We start from the raw sequence: 19,082 nt of genomic DNA on the forward strand, positions 1-19,082 counted from the left end.
GAAGGACAGAAACTCCAGGTGTGGACGAGGCTCGTTGCATCAAAAACAGCTGCTGCTGTGATTCCTGCTGAAGGGGCTTCAAATAAGTGTCTGAATACTTCAGGAAATATGATGTTAAAGAAACAATCGTAAAGTTGTGTTTCCAGTTTGTCATTATTAGAAACATTATCAGCCACAGGCTGAATGGATTCAATGGAGTAAACTGATACTGGTCCCACCATGACCTCTGACCTTTGACCTGCATCTACAGCACTGAGCCCTGACAGTGAGCAGCACTTGTTTCTTCAGCAGGATGTTTCCCTCCCTGCTGCAGACGGTGCAGGTGGAGGTGTTTGTGTCTCCATCTGTGGGTATTTCAGGGTCAGACTGAGGTCTCCAGGTTACAGCAGCTTTCTCTTCATCTTCGTTGGGTCTCTGTAAAACTTGTGTGTCTCAGTTTGTTCCTGATGTGTTCCTGACTCGTTCTTTGGTAACTAGTCTGCAGCGTCCTGTAAAGTGCTGCAGACATGTTGGATGAAGAAGAACAGACAGACTGAGCCTCCACAGTCGGCCATGTCTCACAGGCTTCCTTTCTTTGGGCCTCAGCATCAGCAACGTGTCTGCGGAGGATGTAGCTTTGAGTGAGCACAACTGCGTCTTTGTTGACCTTCACTTGAGGACGTGCCATTGGATAAATGAGTCTATTTGAAACTTCAGAAACAAAACTCAGATCAGAAAATGGGAGAAATTCCAAAGTTTTGTTTGACACAATCAGCTGTTGCGTCTCGAGCTGCCTCACCTATAAATGTGGCTCTAAAGCAGACAGCAACAAAAGTCTGATTTTCTGTAGATCACAGAAATCAATGACAAATCCCCCCAGAGCGTTCTTGTTGTGCAGCTCACTGCTGCTCTACTTTTACACCTGTGACATTTGATGAGAATCAGCCGTCTTCAGCTCCCTCAGAGATTCTCCCCACAAAGCTTTTTGCCTTGTAAACCTTTTTAACGCTTTTCTTCAGACTGGAGTGTTCCAGCTTTTTCAAACATGCCGTTGTGGAAGCAAAGCTCAGCAAACCCAGCTTAGATCCAACATTACATCAACATTATAGATCAGTTTCTCTTTCAGGTCAAAGCTTGTTGAGAAGCCGCTTGCTGCCCACCTCACAGCCTGCTTGAAGAAACACCACATCTGTGACCGTTTCCACTCTGGTTTTGGTCAAATGCATCCACTGACACTGCACTACTAACAGTAAGCAGTTATATGTCAGCAGATGGTGGAACAGTCCTGGTCTTGTTGGAGCTCTCCTGCTCTGAACATCTGAAGCTCTCCACCACATGACTGAGCACAACTCAGGGAGGAACATTTACTGAAGCTGCTGCAACATTTCCTGTCAGCACATGAACTTTGTAGGTCAAAACAAAGCTCAGGGTCACATTTGATCCAGTACTCGTATCACGACACTGATGTCCTGACCCCTGATCAGCTGATCGGTCCTTTCATAGTTTATCAGAGGACAAAGAAACTTGATTTAGTTTGGACAATCCACCAATCACAGAGCTCCATCAGAGACCTTACAGTAACTACACCAGCAGAGCTTTGATGGCGCTACTCTCCACGACCACTAGATGTCTCCACACTCTTTGCTGACTCCAATGAACGATCAGAGCTGCTGAGCCTGTTTGCAGAGCGAGGAGGAGCTCCTGGTGATCCGTGTGGGACTAAAAAGCTCTGATAACGTCCATCCAGCAGCTGATAACAGGGACATTTGGTGCCATGTCAGAGCTGCACAGTCAATCATCAGTTTGGCTCTTTAGTTTGAAGAGTTCAAAGCAGCAGCAGAGAATCTAAAGTGTGTCACACAGCACCAAGTTTCCTTTGGTCACATATGAAATGTGAGTCAGAGCTTCAGCTACACAACAACAACACACACAGCAGCTGATTGTAACATGAGCTCATCTGAAAGCCACCAAGAAGAATCCAGTGATTTGAAAGTTGCTGCTTTGGATTGTTAGTTTGATCTGAATCAGAATCCAGAGTTTGATGGAAATCTCCTCCTGAAACAATGAATCAGGTTAAAATACTTTAAATCAGTGCAGATGTATAATGTAATTTAACATGTTGATAATGGTTGTAGTGGGCTTGTAATGTAAATGTGATTAAATGTGACATTAATGGTGACGCTGCATAAACCTGATCAAACAGTTCTATTAGTGGGTCTGTGTGATCAGCATCAGTGGGTTAAGGTGAGGCCTTGACTAGTAGAACGTCATGTTGGTGTCTGACAACACATGAGCCAACATCAGACTCCGAGCGCTATAATAAAGATGTGAGTTGTTTTTGAGCCCCTGTATTAAAAGTAGATCCAGTTTAAAGTCAGCTTGAGTTTGATGTCTTTATGTCAAAGCTGCTCATGATGTTGAGCTGCTGATGGAATAAAAACAGGTAAAAATCTGCCTCAATATAAAAGCATGTAGTCCAGACTTAAATGTAGCCTATTGTTAGCTGAGGTCCACACACAGTGTTTGACAGTGTAAACTGTGTGAAAGGGCTGCTGGTGGAGCTCACTAGGATGAGCAGGTGACCATGTGCCACGAGGTGGAGAGCAGCTGGCCTGGCTTTGATTCTGACCACGCCCCCTTTCTATCTCCCTCTGCTTTGCTGTCACTTATCTTCACTGCTCTGTCCAATAAAGCTGAAAAAGGCCCCAAATCAAAGAAATCTGCCTGCAGCCTCGCGCGAGCCGGCGCACTCGTGCGCCTCAGGAGACGCGGACTGCGAACTGCTCTTCCTGGGATCTTCCTTTCCAACGTACCCTCACTCAGGAATAAGATGGACGAGCTGCCCTGATGAGAAGCATGAACAGAGACTTTGCCTCCTCCTGTGTCTTATGTTTTACGGAGTCGTGGCTCTGTGAGGACATCCCGGACTGCGCGCTCAAGTTGGAGGGTTTTCATCTGCTGCATGCAGACCGGCAGGCCTCTCTCTCTGGTAAGACCACAGGTGGAGGTGTCTGCTTCTACATTAATAGTGGCTGGTGCACAGATGTAACAGTGATTGCTCAGCACTGCTCTTCCTCTCTGGAATACCTTTTTATTCACTGCAAACCGTTTTATTCTCCGCGGGAGTTTGCTTCATTCATCTTGGCTGCTGTTTACATCCCGCCAGATGCAGATGTGCAGGCAGCTCAGTGCGCCCTGGCGGAGCAGATACTGCACATGGAGCGGACATTCCCGGACTCCCTCATTATTGCTCTTGGGGACTTTAACAAAGCCAATCTGAGCCAAGAGCTTCCCAAATACAAGCAGTATATTAAATGCCCGACCAGAGAGGAGAGGACATTGGACCATTGCTACACGATCAGCGGGGCCTATCGCGCGGTGCCCCGCGTACAGACAGAGGCTGAAGCTCTCCAAACCTGTCGTGAGGACTAAAAAAGTGTGGAGCAACGAGGCTGTGGAGGAGCTTCGCACGTGTTTGGAGTCCACAGACTGGGACACAATGAAGGCTGCTTCTAACAGCTTGGACGAGTTTACGGACACTGTCACCTCCTATATCCACTTCTGTGAGGACAGCATTGTGCCATCACGCACCCGGGTGAGTTATAACAATGACAAACCCTAGTTTACTCCTAAACTCAAAAAGCTGTGGCTGGAAAAGAGAAAGGCGTTCAGAAGCGGAGACAGGGACTGCTACAGAGAGGCCAAGTACAGGTTCACTAAAGAAGCGGACATTGCTAAACATCAGCACTCTGAGAAGATGCAGCAGCAGATCTCAGAGAATGACTCGGCCTCTGTGTGGAAAAGTTTTAGGAATATCATCAACTACAAGCCTAAAACCCCCCACTCCACTGATGACTTGCTCTTGGCCAACACCCTTAACGACTTTTACTGCCGTTTTGACGAGCCATCAAGCAGCCTTCACACCTCCAACGGCCCCAACAATAGAGACACTTTGGACACTCATTCCCCCACCTCTCCCCCCTCCATAGAGCCATCACCACCATCAAACACTTCATCTACAACACCTCCTTCCACACCCCACACCTAGTAGGATTTCACACCACCTTCTCCCACTACAACTCTTCATATTCATGAAGCAGATGTGAGGAAGCAGTTTAAGAGTCTGAATGCTCGAAAAGCCCCTGGCCCAGACGGTGTGTCTCCTGCCACCCTCAGACACTGTGCAAACGAGCTGGCCCCAGTGTTTTCTGGCATTTTCAACTCCTCACTGCAGGCATGTCATGTGCCTGCCTGCTTCAAGTCCTCTACCATAATCCCTGTCCCCAAGAAACCTAGGATCACTGGACTAAATGACTACAGACCTGTGGCTCTGACATCTGTGGTCATGAAGTCATTTGAGCGCCTGGTTCTCTCCTACCTCAAGACCCTCACGGCCCCCCTCCTGGACCCCCTGCAGTTTGCTTACAGAGCCAACAGGTCTGTAGACGATGCTATCAACATGGCTCTACACTTCATCCTGCAGCATCTGGACTCCCCAGGAACCTACGCCAGGATCCTGTTTGTGGACTTCAGCTCTGCCTTCAACACCATCCTTCCAGACCATCTCCAAGGAAAGCTTTCCCAGATGAATGTGCCTGATCCCATCTGCCGGTGGATCACCGACTTCCTGACGGACAGGAAGCAGCATGTGAGGCTGGGAAAGAATGTCTCGGACTCCCGGACCATCAGCACCGGCTCCCCTCAGGGCTGTGTTCTTTCTCCTCTGCTCTTCTCCCTGTACACCAACTGCTGCACCTCCACCTACCAGTCTGTCAAGCTAATCAAGTTTGCAGATGACACCACCGTTATTGGACTCATCTCGGACGAGGATGAGTCTGCCTACAGGAGGGAGGTTGAACGTCTGGTGTCCTGGTGCAGCCACAACAACCTGGTGCTGAATGCCCAGAAGACAGTGGAGATTATTGTGGACTTCAGGAAGCACACAGCCCCACTCCCCCCCATCATCCTGACTGACACCCTCATCACCTCTGTGGACTCATTCCGCTTCCTGGGTACCACCATCACCCAGGACCTGAAGTGGGAGCCCACCATCACCTCCGTCATAAAGAAAGCCCAGCAGAGGATGTACTTCCTGAGGCAGCTGAAGAAATTCAACCTGCCAACACGGACGATGATGCAATTCTACACCGCAATCATCGAGTCCATCCTCACCTCCTCCATCACCGTGTGGTACGCTGGAGCCACTATCAGGGACAAACAGAGACTACAGCGTGTTGTGCGCTCTGCTGAGAAGGTGATTGGCTGCAGACTCCCATCTCTGCAGGACCTGTACACCTCCAGGACACTGGGGCGTGCAGCTCGGATCACAGCTGACCCTTCTCACCCTGGACACAGTCTGTTTGACCTGCTCCCCTCAGGCAGGAGGCTCCGGTCCATCCGCACCAGAACCTCTCGCCATAAGAACAGTTTCTTCCCGTCTGCTGTTGGACTCATGAACAATAACCATATGACTGTTCCCACCACTAACACATGACCCTACACTGTGTTCACTGCATCATTCCATGTTTGCACTGATCACCACCTGCACTCATGTATATATCTATCTACTTATCTCTTTTAATTTGAATTTTTATGTTTATTTAAGCATTATATGACAGTATGTTTGCACTAAGTACTGCAGCAATTTCCTAATGTTGTAAACCTGCTCAACATTTGGCAATAAAACCCTTTCTGATTCTGATAGAGGGGGCCCAGTATGGATCGCATTCCAGCATTTTGTAGGCTGGTTTTCCTACAAAACACAACAAACATTAGCCCGCAAAGCCACAGTGAACAAAGCAGCATAGCTCAATGAATTCAATTCAAATCAATGTAAGAGTTATTTGTAAGCTACCTACATCAACAATTATGTTGTGATAAATTACGTAATAACTACAACAGAAGACGTACCTTTGTGGAAATGCTTGGAGCAGACTAACATGTGAGCTGGAGTGTTCTGGGACGTTATATTTGGTCTGCAATCCAGGCCATCTGTCGGCTCTTTGTTACTTCGGAAACATGGCTTAAACAATTTCTCTTTCAGGACGGAATCCGATAACAACTGATCTCTTTACCCGTCGGCTTCCCGTGGCTGTCATGCGACCCGCTATTGCAGTTAATAATACAACAGCTTCTTGCCATTCTTTGTGTTTCTTTTTATCACTGTGTGACTGTTTTCATGTGAAAGCCTGCGTGTGCTAGTACCGCTTGCCACTCGTTCCCAGAATCCTTTGCGGTTTTACCCATGAATGATGTCACATTTACAATCTCTATATTTGCTAAATTTAGGGATACCCGTGTCACTGTAAGAGTTGGAGGCCGGTGTTTTAGGAGCGGCACAAGATCTCATCAACAGGCAGTGTTGGGGAGTAACGTAATACATGCACCGGTGTTACGTATTTATAATACAAAATATGAGTAAATGTATCCGTTACAGTTACCATTCAATAGGTGATTAAGAACACAGTTACTTTGTTAAAATAAATGGATTACATTACATATTTCCTGTTTCATATGTTAGGCTATGGTCTCTCTATGTTTGGTAATTCCACGCTGGTGGAAACCCAAACAAAACACGCAATAAGAGGCTCTAAAAATTATTATACAAAAATGATTCAATATGAAGGCAATAGCAGAGTGTTACAGGCATCGCCCTAAAGAATGTAGCCTCATGGGCAGTGTAGTCCGTGCTGCAGGGAGAATGGACTGCCATACACGTTATGTGTCTGTGAGCGAGGGAGGAAGAGAAAGGAAAAGTACGAGCTGTCACGGAGCAAAAACGGGAGCTGGAAGCATGTAAATATAATAATAACCACCGCAGCCAAGAAGAGTGCCTGACGAGCCCATTTGTAAGTAAGCTATTAAGACTCAACTGTACACTGTGTTTCTGTTTTCCTCCGAAACAATAAGCTCTGTTGGAGCAGCCTTTCAACGCCTCTCTCTGTCTCTCACTAGCAAAGTTGACCCAGACAACAAAGTAAAGCTAGTTTCAGCTACGCGCCCGACACGAACCCGACGTATTAGCCAGAGGTCCCTTTACTACGGTTCGGAGCCGCGGACCTGTTTTATATACGCACAGAATAGTTTTCTATACAAGATCGCTGCAAAAAGTGCAGCCTCACCTAATGTCCACCTACTGTTACTCATTTTATATTAAGATTTTAATATCTAGTTGGTATTGGTATGGCGAGTAGCCTTCAGTAATAGTAATAAATCACACAGCAATAGTACATTACTTCTATAATCTTTGGTGGAATACATTTTAAAATTAACCTTCCCAACACTGTCAACAGGTTAGCACCTCATACCACAGTGCAGCAAAAGCAGTCTCATGAGCGCTGGGAAGGACAAACCCAGAGCCCAAAACAGACAGTGCAGGAGTGACAAGGTTAGTAATTGTATGGTGAAAAATATACTTTTAGTTATCTTGATTGGCAAAAGAAAACAACAACAACAATCTCTATTTATAGAGCACATTTAAAAACCAACGGTATGCCAAAGTGCTTAACATAAAACAAGGAAATAACACAGGTATAATCAGGGTCATAAAAATGTAAAAATGTAAAATTGTAAAATTATGTTCACAGGAAATGCCACAAGTACACGATGGGGATATGACATACACAGCACAAATAAAAGCATAGTAGGAAAATTAATGGAATAAATCTATGCAAACAAGGCCAGCATTAACCGGTAGAAAAAGCAAGATTAAACAAATACGTTTTAAGCCGTGATTTAAAAGATTGAATAGAATCAGACGCCGGATGCCAATCGGAAGGTTGTTCCACAGCTCTGGTGCAGCCAGGGCAAACGCTCGGTCACCTCTAGACTTCAGCCGAGATCTAGGCTGCACCAACAGTAACTGTGAAGATGATCTTAGAGCCCTAGCAGGAACATATGAGTTTAGGAGTTCCTTAAGATAGCTCGGTGCTGTGTTATTAGTGATTTTAAAAGTAATCAGCAGAATTTTAAATTGGATACGGTATTTCACAGGCAGCCAGTGCAAATCAGCTAGGCCGGGAGTGATGTGGGGAAACTTCCTAGTTTTGGTTAGAATGCGTGCTGCAGCATTTTGGACTGTCTGCAGTCTATGAAGGAGAGCAGAGTGGAGACCAAAATAGAGTGAATTGCAGTAATCCAGCCTCGAAGTCACAAAGGCATGGATGAGCTTTTCCAGGTCTTTATGCGGGATATACTGCCTAGCCTTAGGAATAAGGCGGAGTTGGTAAAAACTGGATCTAACAACAGCAGACATTTGTTTATCAAGTTTAAACGAGCTGTCAAGTAACACACCCAGATTCCTAGCAGTGTCAGAAAAGGAACTAGTGAGAAAACCAAAAGCATCACGAAGTTGGGCACGAAGAATGTTACTGCCAAAGACCACAATTTCAGTTTTCTTATCATTAAGGATAAGAGTATTTGCTAGGAGCCATTGCTTGACCTCGCACATGCACTCTCCAAAACAATTCAAGGACAAAGCTAGGTCATCATTTAACTCAAAGTAGATCTGAATGTCATCAGCATAACAATGAAAAGCGATGTGAAATTTCTCAAAGATAGCGCTTAAAGGAAGCATGTACAATGAGAACAGAGTAGGGCCTAACACAGATCCCTGAGGGACACCACAGCAGACAGGTACAGCGGAGGAAGAGCAAGTGCCCAGGTTAACCGAGGAGAGCCGATTGGAAAAAGTAAATACTAAATCTGCTTCTCACATATAGGGCATTTCCAAGATTTTTTTTCAAAACTTCTTCAATTTCTTTCATTACAGCTGTCCTGTGCCAGATGTTCTGTTGACCCTGTACTGGAAATTTCTTTATTTTTCCTATGCATTAATCACACATTTAATCATATCACATTTGTTATAGTTATATCACTTTCTCACTTTAGTATAGCAAAATCACTCTGAACACCTCTTTGTATACATATATGTGGAATGTTTTTACGAGTGGGCCTCAGGGTTTATTATACCTCACAGAGGGTGCATTGTAGACTTGAAGATCTCCAGAACATCCTGCTCTTGGGGAGGTGACGGGTGGTCGTAACTTTTCTTAGAGTGGGAGAGGGGCAAGGATGAGCTGGATTGAAAGTATAGAGATATGTGATGTGCTGTGGAATGTTCTTTGTTTGAGAGTGTTCTGGGAGGGTATAAAATGGTTCGGGGTGGTGTCCTTCCTCAGAAAATTGTTTGGTGTTTGCTCTGAACATTTTCTCCAGTGCAGTGTTTTTCTTTTTTTTAATAAACCTCACTTCAAAGATATGCTCACCTGGTCGTTGCTGTTTATTTAAGATTTTCCATAACAACCCACAGTGAGAGGCATCATTTCACAAACACCAGGAAGACTGAAACTCATCGCCGGGATCAAGCAGGGCTTGTGATCTTCACCAGCAGCTCCCTCACAAGAGGGATAAACCCAGCATTTCGTGAACACTGATGACCTTTGCTTGTGTAATGTTAGAAGTACTCAGATAATCCTTAGAGGTTCTGGACTTTTACATAATATAATATCTTTAAGTCCTGTAAAAAGTTAAATATATGTTGTGCTCTCTGGTTACTCTGGTATGAATGACTCTGAATTACTTTATGATAAATAACACTTTTGTCAAAAAACAGTGAAAGAATTCCACATCACAAGTTTTAGTTCAAATACAAGTAGCAACCTTTGACTTTAATCAGGTTTTATTTAATTGTGTCAGAGAAAACATCATGTGCTCTTCATGTAGCTGAGTATATTCAGTGTTTAAAACGGGAGCTGTGCAGGTCTGAGATCAGCAGTTTTCTGAAACACCAAACTGAGGTCCTGTTAATGCTGATATATAGTGACACAGTTACAGGGGTGATTAATCCTTTTGTTTTTTGTCTTTAAATTTATCAATAAAACAGCTGCAGCTTTCACTGACAGCACATGTGGTACTTTAACCTTTGTACTGTTTTCTTCAGTTAATTTTGGAGTTACTACAAAGAGTGAAGATATAGGATGATCTGTCTGCTGTCACTGGGAGGTGCTGAGGTCTGAATCTGAGAACAGAACAGAATCATCACAAACTGAAATATAACGTTTATCTCTCAAATCTGAAATAAAGCTGATTCTCTCTGTCCTCACACACTCGGGATCTGAAGTTGTTCAGTCCTACAGTTCTGCCGACAGCTGACATATGAGCTGTTTATTTTTTATTTTTTTAAAGGCCTTATATATTAACACATTTTCCCCAAAATTTTCCATTGTGGAGCGCTCAGTTTCTCAGTGGATTCATGTTTCAGTCCTGGACGTTGATGCTTGTTTGTTTGAAAGGACACAGATTGACCTTGTTTCCTTCTTCCGTTCCTTTTTGTGTCCTCTGTGCTTCATCTGCTGCTGTTCACTCTGTTACTTTGGACTGATTTCACTCACACGTTGGCTGTGTCCCAATTCAGGGTCTGCAGCCTTAAAGGCTGCATTTTAAGGGCCGATTACGTCACAGCGACGAAGGCTGTCCCAATTCAAAGGCTGCTCGAAATGCGGCCCTCAAATGCGTCCTTCATTTCCCTGAATTTTAAGGATGTGGCGGTGTAAACTTCATGGCCCAACATATCCCAAAATTCATAGCGCAGCGGTGGGTGTGGATAATTTTGCCGAAAAAAAACGGCAGAAGAGGGGCGGCCAAAGAGAAAACTTTCAAAAGTAAATACTGAATATTATGTCACTTATTTATATGCAATTGTTTAATAACGAAGAACATTAAAACATTACTGTTGGCCACATGTCGGCAAAGTTGTGTGACATTAGTGATGTTTGTACGTTTACTTGGTTTTAAAGCCTTTAAAATATAATAATACAATAGTCGACCTTAATCTTACAGAGAATGTGATGATTTTATGGATAATTAAAGTCAGTCATATATCCACAAACACAACAAGCTGAAAGTCAGTGATGCTGCTCGGTTTGCAGTCCTGAATATGACGGCACAAGCAGGATTCACTGCACTGTTAATGTTAGCTATGTTATATTGCTGCCTCTGTTCGGTGGTGTCGAGCCAAACGGACTTTAACGTGTGTTTGAACGAGCTGACGGTTCACTCGTTAAGCTGAAAGAAAGATGCTTTAATCACAGGAGTCACACATGTGTCCACTGTACCATCTGGGAACTCTTCTTGTTTAGCACTCGTAATAACACAAACACTAAATCCTCCTTCTCTTGTGCTGTTTTGTAGCAGTGTGTACACCTGAGACTGTCACCTGTCTGTCTGTCCTGCACTCTCTCTCTGTTTCTTTCTCTCTGATTGTGGAATAAAAGTATGAACATGTATTTATAAGTTACACTTGTGTTCGAATCCTGCAGCGTGAACAACGACATGTTTGATCTCAAAGAAGGAGCAGCTTCCTCTCTCCAACCTGTTTCTCCATCTTCTACAACACCTGATTCATTCCAGTTTCTCTGCTTTGATTCATGTCAACATGAAGCCTGAGCGTCTGTGATGAACACACTATCAGCATCACTGACATGTTTCATCATTTAAAAACACTTCCTGTCACTGTGGTGGTTACAGTGACATCATGCAGTTTGTGTTTTGACCTCCAGAGGGCGACAAATCAGCACAGACAGAGAGCTCCATTCAAACTTTGCTGCCATTCTTCAAATATAATCATCAGTGTTTGAGCAGTTATGATATCAGGGACAATCTAGACATGTGTGACAATACTGAACATGTCACATGACACACCTAAAACATCATGTGATCCACTCTCAGTCTGCACTTTCATTCATGACTTCAACAGGTTGAAATGAGCTTTGAACAAGCATCAGTTTAGTGCTGAAATATTCAAACGCTGCAGGAAGAAGAACAATAAAATGATGACAGATGTTTATGTTTCAAACGGGAAATTAAGCAGAAATAAACCACAACCTGTCAGAGATTTGGGAGTTTCCGAAGTGCACCTGATCGCAGCACACAGTGCTCAATGCTCCTGATTGTCCTCAAACGCCTCTTTGGGTGTTTCCTTCCTGCTCAAAGTTTACTTTCAGTTTCCTGAATTTCGTATTTCTGACTTATGCTGACCGTCTCTGTGTGAAGGTAATGAAGCAGTCCTTAATATTTTCCTGGCTAACATGAGCAGACTGTTAAGCTTTTTTGTGATTGTGTGTTTGCTGGTTTAAATGATTATTCCAACTGCAGACTAACTGTAGCCTATTTTTTAATAGGCTAGAAACCGTTATTAATTATTAATCAATAACGGTTTCTACAAAGCTGCAGGACAAGTGCCGATTTCGTCCACAAAGCCGTTGAAAGGAATAACTCAAATACTCTGGAGGTCCCTGCATATGCATGTATATATTTTGCAGGGAGAACTATTTCTGTCAGCTTTGCTAACTTGTCTGTTAATTTGACATATTTTGCTGCATCCATTTTTAGTTTCTTTTTCTTTTTTCCTTCTAGCTTTTCTGCTCCGCCTTTGAACTTTTATTTTTTCACCTTCATCAACCACAACCACCACTTTCTCAATTTACACACTGAACTCTGTTCTGAAAGGTGCATGAGTGCACAAGGGAGGTAGTGCATCTTCCTTGTGCACTCACACATCTTTCAGAACAGAGCTCAGTGTGTAAATGTACAAGGAAGCTAGTGGAGGGGCTGATTATGTTAAGAGATATGACTAGCCAGTTCATTGTCATTGATGAAAATGAACAAATGGACTGCTGCCAGTGTTTGCAAGGCCACTGCACAGCAGCCATTTAACCCCATAACCTGTATAATTAGATCAACAAAGAAAAATGAATTGTTTTGACCCATTGGCTTACAAGTGTGTCAACCTCAGGGCTCGCAAAATTTCAAAATCCCTGGTAGCCCTTCGGGCAGGGACTCTTCAGTATGTGGTAGCCCAAAATAAATTTAAGTAGCCCGAATAAAAAAGAGAGCAATTTTTTGATTGATGTTTTGTTTCCTGTTTTGTTTCCGTTAGAATATTATACATTAAAGTATAATATTCTAACGGAAACAAAACATGAATCAAAAAATTGTTGAAACACAAATTACAACATTGTATAAAAATTACAATCATCAACTCAAATACTTGGTTCTAATTGAACAGAAATTTCTATGAACTTGTAAGAACTGTACAACAGGAATCAGTCTGTGTCAGATCCTGAATTTGAAGTTTCCACTGAAATCACAGGTAAGGGGTAAGTGGAACCAAGATCGAGGCCATTTGCTTTTTGAAGTTTGCAAAGACTGCTAAATTGTGCCAGTGGTAGTTCACTCTTTGCAACATAGTACGCTGTTCTAAACAGATTTTTCAGGTTTATTTTTAGTATGTTATTTGCAGACAGAGCAATAATCCATTTCTTGCATTTCTCATGGGTTCTAATGGGGGCCTTTTCTTAAAATCCAGTAACCAGTGGTCCAGTGGTCCCAGTAACAAAGGCGCTTGTCGACTCAGAAATCGAGGGAAACCAACAACACACCCGGCAGAACATTATGTTATTTACACGGGTGCACATAAGTGGTCCGCAGGTGCGCATTCGCTGTCAAAATAAAAAGACGCGCACCAGATACGAAGTTGCAACGCGCGTTTGCGTCCATATAAAAGGCTGTTTTTCTCCGCTAGAGTGGGATTTTCACGGCACATTCTGCACCAAATCTCTGTGCGTTCATCATTTGTTTGAAGCCAGCTCACCTCCTGCAACCACTTTTCAGAGAATACGCGCTTCTTTTGTGGTTCGGACTCCTTCTGACATTTCTTTGGAGGTGGAGGAACACCAAAGTAATTGCTTAAAGGAGCTTCTTCGACATCTTTAAGAGTTCTAAACAAATGTCTGTCCTCCTCCACAAAATCTTATGGACACAAACGCGCGTTGCAACTTCTTATCTTGTGCGCGTTAATTATTTTGACAGCGAATGCGCAGCTGCGGACCACTTATGTGCACCCCTGGTTATTTAGCTTGTCATATTGCAGCCACGGAAATTCTTTTGTCCATGAAACCATAAAGCTGAGCTTTCTTTTTCCCTCATAGTCTGATTTGTCCTAACTTTTCCGTTTTGTGGTTGGCTTTTCTTTGGCTGTCACTTCTTCACCCTGACCGGTCTTATTTGGCTCAGCAGAACTAAAATATATATCCTGCTGCCTTTACACACGCACTCACATAACGCTCAGCGATTCTCTGCGCGATCAACCTCTCACATGTTTAAGCTTCTTGCGGGAGATTTCACTTGTCATGTTCGCATAGTAAAATAACGATTGATAAGACGATGTCAGAGGAATTGGTGCGCAAATTATCGTCACTCACCAATCAGTACCGTCGCTCTCTATACACAGTTCACGCAATTGCAAAGTGACAGAAAATATAATAAAATAAAGTAAAAAAACACAAAAATAAATAGAAAAATAGTAAAGAGCAAAATATTAGAGAGACGTGGTAAAAGAGAAAAGATGACTAAATATATATGTATCTATAAATATAAATATATGTACACTAGTGATTAAATAAGAAAATCTTGAAAAGAAATATGACGGGAGGGCAGATGGGATATTGCACAGGAATGAGCAGCAGAAATTTACAGTATTGCACTTTTTTAAATATAAATATCAATAACAATAATGTGGAGGTAAAGTGGAGTATGTATACACATACACACACACACACACACACACACACATATGTATGTGTGTGTGTGTGTGTGTGTGTGTGTGTGTATATACACACACACATATACATACATATATATATATATATATATATATATATATATATATATATATATATATATATATATATATATATATATATATATATATATATATATATATATGTGTGTGTGTGTGTGTATGTATGTATGTATGTATGTACATAATATACTTAATATATGATTAATATACACCTGCAGAGCACTAACGCTTAGCTAGCACTAAGAGCTCTTATAGACACAAGTTAAAAATGTATTTGAGCACTTTATGAATGAGAGCACCACAGAGTTAGTTGATGGTCAGATGGTTACAGAGAGAGCAGCACACTTTGTAAATGATTATTTATTCTAGCTGTAACTTGAGTGATGCTTCACTTTCAGCCATCTGTGGATTGTCTTCAGGAAACGTAGTTGCAGCTGTGAAATGCGGCCGACTGTGAGGAGGAAGTGTAATATGAAACAGGAAGCCTGTAAAAGCTGAACTTACACTTCCAACATGTCAGCACAAAAGCTCACACATGACTGCTTCATCAACATGGAGCTCTGAGTGTTTATTAAAGGATCATAGTGTGAAAGACACACAGCTGACTGCAGCCTTTAGCTGTGAGCACACAGTGTCTCACATTTACATTCACTTTACTGTCAAATACACTCAGTAACTTTAAACAGCTGCTGTTATCCATTGAAAATAGCCCCAGTGTTTCAACATCCCAGTAACACCTCAGACAGTCACAACTCATCAAAGCTTCTCTTTATCACCAGGACAGATTTAGGTCAATATCATTTCACATTTCTGTGTCATCATCCATCAAATGTTGACACATAGTGGGTTTGTCATTCTCTCAGCTGACACCGAGATGAAGCAGAAAAGAAGCAGCTGATATTTGGACAGCACACATGATGGAAAGGAGGATTTCAGTTGATGTGCACATGAATGATTTGTGTTTCCTCTGCAGGTGAAGGTAGAAAGTGTGTGTGAGCTGAATTGAGCAGCATGGATCAGTGTGAGGACAGAGAGGAGGAGTCCCTCCTCTAAAAGCACTCTGTGTGGGGAACATGAGAGCCAGACCAAAGCTCAGAGGTGAGATGACCATCTCTAACTGTCCATGACTCTTCTCCATGTCACAGCTCAGCACTCACATCACTGCTCCATCATTATTCACAGGAACCCACCTGGACCTCCACCCATCTCTGTGTCCTTACAGAGTGACGGGTCCAATGAACATTTAATGAATTTTAAAGTCCATGAGGGGTCTGCTGCAGAGAGGTGAATCGTTAATGTCAGTTCATCTGATTTAAATTAACTGCTTGATGTTGTTTCCTGGACTCTAAACTGTATCTCTGTAGGGGAAGCAATCAAAGAACCTTCAGACTCAGTTTGAAGTGTTTTTAGTTTTTGTTTAAAATAAAAATTACTGTTGAAGTTTTATGATGAGAAGTCCCTATTTTGTGGATATTTCCTACTTTTATTGTCCTTGTTGTGTTGATGTTAATCTAAATGTAATTAACATCTGTGTATTCATTCATGAAATATCAACAGCGTCTCAATGATATGATCACGTTTCCTGTCTTATTGTTGCTTTGGATGAAGACATGCTTTATGATTTAGCACACTGTTGTATTATCCAGCTTCTCCTGTGAAAATTAAACAAGACTGACACGAACTAGAAAAAGGAGATGGATCCCTTTCAAAGTGAAAGTCCTTTGAAATATAGTATAAATACAATCATATGAGTGCGTGGCTTTGGCAGGTCTTGGTTCAGGCAGAAGTCTGCAGTGATGTTAGCTATGATGGTAAATTCAATGCGGTGTTAGTAAGTACTGACTGACGGCGGCACAGGGTTTATTCATGTTTCTAATTCATTAATTATAATTAATTCATGTTAGTTGTTAGCTAGTGACTTCACATAGAGGATCAGGTGAGCTGTAGTAGTGTCATTACGTGCAACCTCATTTGATGTGTTATGTGGGAGTTGAGCTATGAGAGACAATCTGAATGATAAATATGACATAAACAGTTAAGTTGATGTCATGTTATAGTTCTCGTGTGTGCAGAAGAAATGTGTCACGGGTTCAGAGATTAACTTTGTGCAGCTTTCCCACTTGAAGGGGATTGATGCTTTTGTGGAAAATCTAACAATAGCATGCAACACACCCAGTGAGCCATTACAATGGCCTCAGTGTGTTAACTTTCCACATGCATGTGAACTAGTGACAGGAGTGCTCTTACTATAGTAAAGTGAGAAAGTGATATTACTATAACTAATGTGATATGATTAAATATGTGAAAAGAAATCTTCCTCCAGAATGCATCTACCCCAGGTGTTTAGCTGGATTTCACTCAATGAACAGGCAGATAGGTGAAAAACCCAGTAGATACAAAACCATGTTTGTTATCACACATCTGTCAACATTGCGAGCAATTCAACATATCCTGCTTCAATTAAAAAATTTCCTTCATTAAATACAAGTAAAATGTTCATTTCTGTCACAACTACAAGCACATCAATAGCAGTGTACAACAGAAAGAAGAAATGTGCGTTACTGTAGTAGTTTCATTTTATGGTGGTAATATTTTGGTTTTTGTTCCTAGCTCCTGTGGTGTCTTACCACATCTCTAACAAAGTTTCTGTGAAGCATCAGTTTAAGAGAGCATCATTCAGCCTGGCATGCAACACCCACAGGCTGTGACATATGTGCTCTGTATTTATGCAGCTGATTCAGTTATGTTTAAAAATGCATGGCTTTTACATTGAAGAGGAACAGACCCTTTGTCTGGTTGAAATCAGCCTTCAGTGTATTCATCAGTTTCTGTGGCTGCAAATAAAAAATGTTTCTGTCTAATAGGATCTATGGGAGATCTGCTGGACCTGGACCCAGCTGTGTGTCCTTAAAGAGTGACTGGTCTAAAGAAGAACCCATTAATTTTAAAGTCCAGGCTCTGTCTGCTGAAGAGAGGTGAGCTGTTAGTAAGATGAACTCTTTGATTTAACTGCTTGATGCTGTTGGATATAAACTGCAGTACAAACACATCATTCCCTTAATCCCATTTAAACTGTTTCTTAAAAACAAGCCTTTGGTTTCTAAACAACTGAAAATCCACTTCAGCAAACAGGAATCAGTCATGTTGCGCTGTATGTTGGAGGACGTTGGAGGAGGTAACACTAACTTTGCTGCACAGATTTCACTTTTACTTTTTACTTTTAAATCCATCAAAAAAACTCAAACTGTAATCTGCTAAAATGTAGAAAAGAAAGTTTCCTCTCTGACTTTGAGCCTTTTGGAGATCAGTTCATCTTCTGCTCACTGAACTGTTGACAGAAAGAGAAATTTGAAGCTTTTCCATGTAAATGTTTGGAGGCTTCAAGCATCCATCTGTCCACACAGGCTGATGTTTGACTTGCTGAGTTGAGTTAGCTGGTGGCTGCTGCAGAGACCAGCATCACTCTGTTATTTTGTGTGCTGATCCTGGTGTGGCCCTTGGTGTGGTGATGAAGTCCACTGCAGATGAACAGCTTAAAGTTAGCCAAACTTTTAAGGTGGAGAGGAAACTGAGAAAGTTCTAGAGTAAGATGGCGGACATGTCAAACAGCTGTCAAAGGCAGCATGTGTTAGTCATGACGACCTCTGTAAAGCTGCTTTGTATATGTGAGCTTTAGATAAAAGCATATGGGGATTTTGTTTTGTACATTCAGATCAGAGTCATTGTCAAGTTATTTAACCCTTTATCCCCTATAATATTAAACAGGCCACCTGGAATTATTTTGTTACTTTAGCTGTAAAAGTGTCATAAAATCAGCTGTGGCTGTGTGCTTTTGACCCTCTTTTCAGGATTACTACTTCTTTCCACATCTGGTAGTCTTTTTTTGGCTACTCTATACTATAAGAGTGTAATCAGGGAATAATAACAGAAAAAGGCAAAAAAACAAAATTGAAATGTTACAGTTTTTACTGAATAAGGCACTCACAGAATTTACATGAATAAAAGATTTAGAATAGCCAATTTGAAGCATGAACCTTGTATGTGAGCTTTGGCCCTGTGGTTTGTTTTTGGGCATCTCTTTTCTTCTAAATAAGTCCAGGTGCTGTGGGCCCCTGGTAGAGCTCCAAGAAGCAATTCCTCTCAAGCCGTAGCCTACATTGCACTGATGACACAGCAGAGGGTTTTCAGGACACACTGTTAAATGTTCAGTTTCTATGCCATATGTTAAAACAAGATCTAGAGTGTGATTAAAGTGGTGGGTGGGTTATTTTACATTTTGAGAGAAGCCAATTGAGTCTAGTAACAGATTAAATTCCTTGTTGAGGCTGTCATTTTCATTAAGTACATACATGTTAAAGTTACCTACAAGGCCTATTTTATCTGAATTGAGTGCTAAATCAGATAAAAAGTCTGAGAAGTCATACAGAAACTCTGGGCAAGGGCCAGGTGGACAACGGTCAAC

At 42.1% G+C, this 19,082-nt stretch overlaps 1 protein-coding gene across 1 annotated transcript in view; it reads left to right on the forward strand.

Annotated features, from left to right (window-relative positions):
* The first annotated feature begins 15,678 nt into the window (after positions 1 to 15,678).
* The window catches only part of LOC120435020 (protein NLRC3-like), a 66,392-nt gene continuing 62,988 nt past the window's right edge, over positions 15,679 to 19,082 (forward strand). Inside the window, exons 1-3 of the mRNA XM_039603749.1 lie at positions 15,679 to 15,718; positions 15,803 to 15,904; positions 17,485 to 17,595. Of these exons, the coding sequence (XP_039459683.1) occupies positions 15,867 to 15,904; positions 17,485 to 17,595 (149 nt within the window). The 5' untranslated portion in view covers positions 15,679 to 15,718; positions 15,803 to 15,866. The remainder of the gene's footprint in view (positions 15,719 to 15,802; positions 15,905 to 17,484; positions 17,596 to 19,082) is intronic.

The sequence above is a fragment of the Oreochromis aureus genome, linkage group 3, assembly GCF_013358895.1.
Source record: "Oreochromis aureus strain Israel breed Guangdong linkage group 3, ZZ_aureus, whole genome shotgun sequence".
Taxonomy (NCBI): domain Eukaryota; kingdom Metazoa; phylum Chordata; class Actinopteri; order Cichliformes; family Cichlidae; genus Oreochromis; species Oreochromis aureus.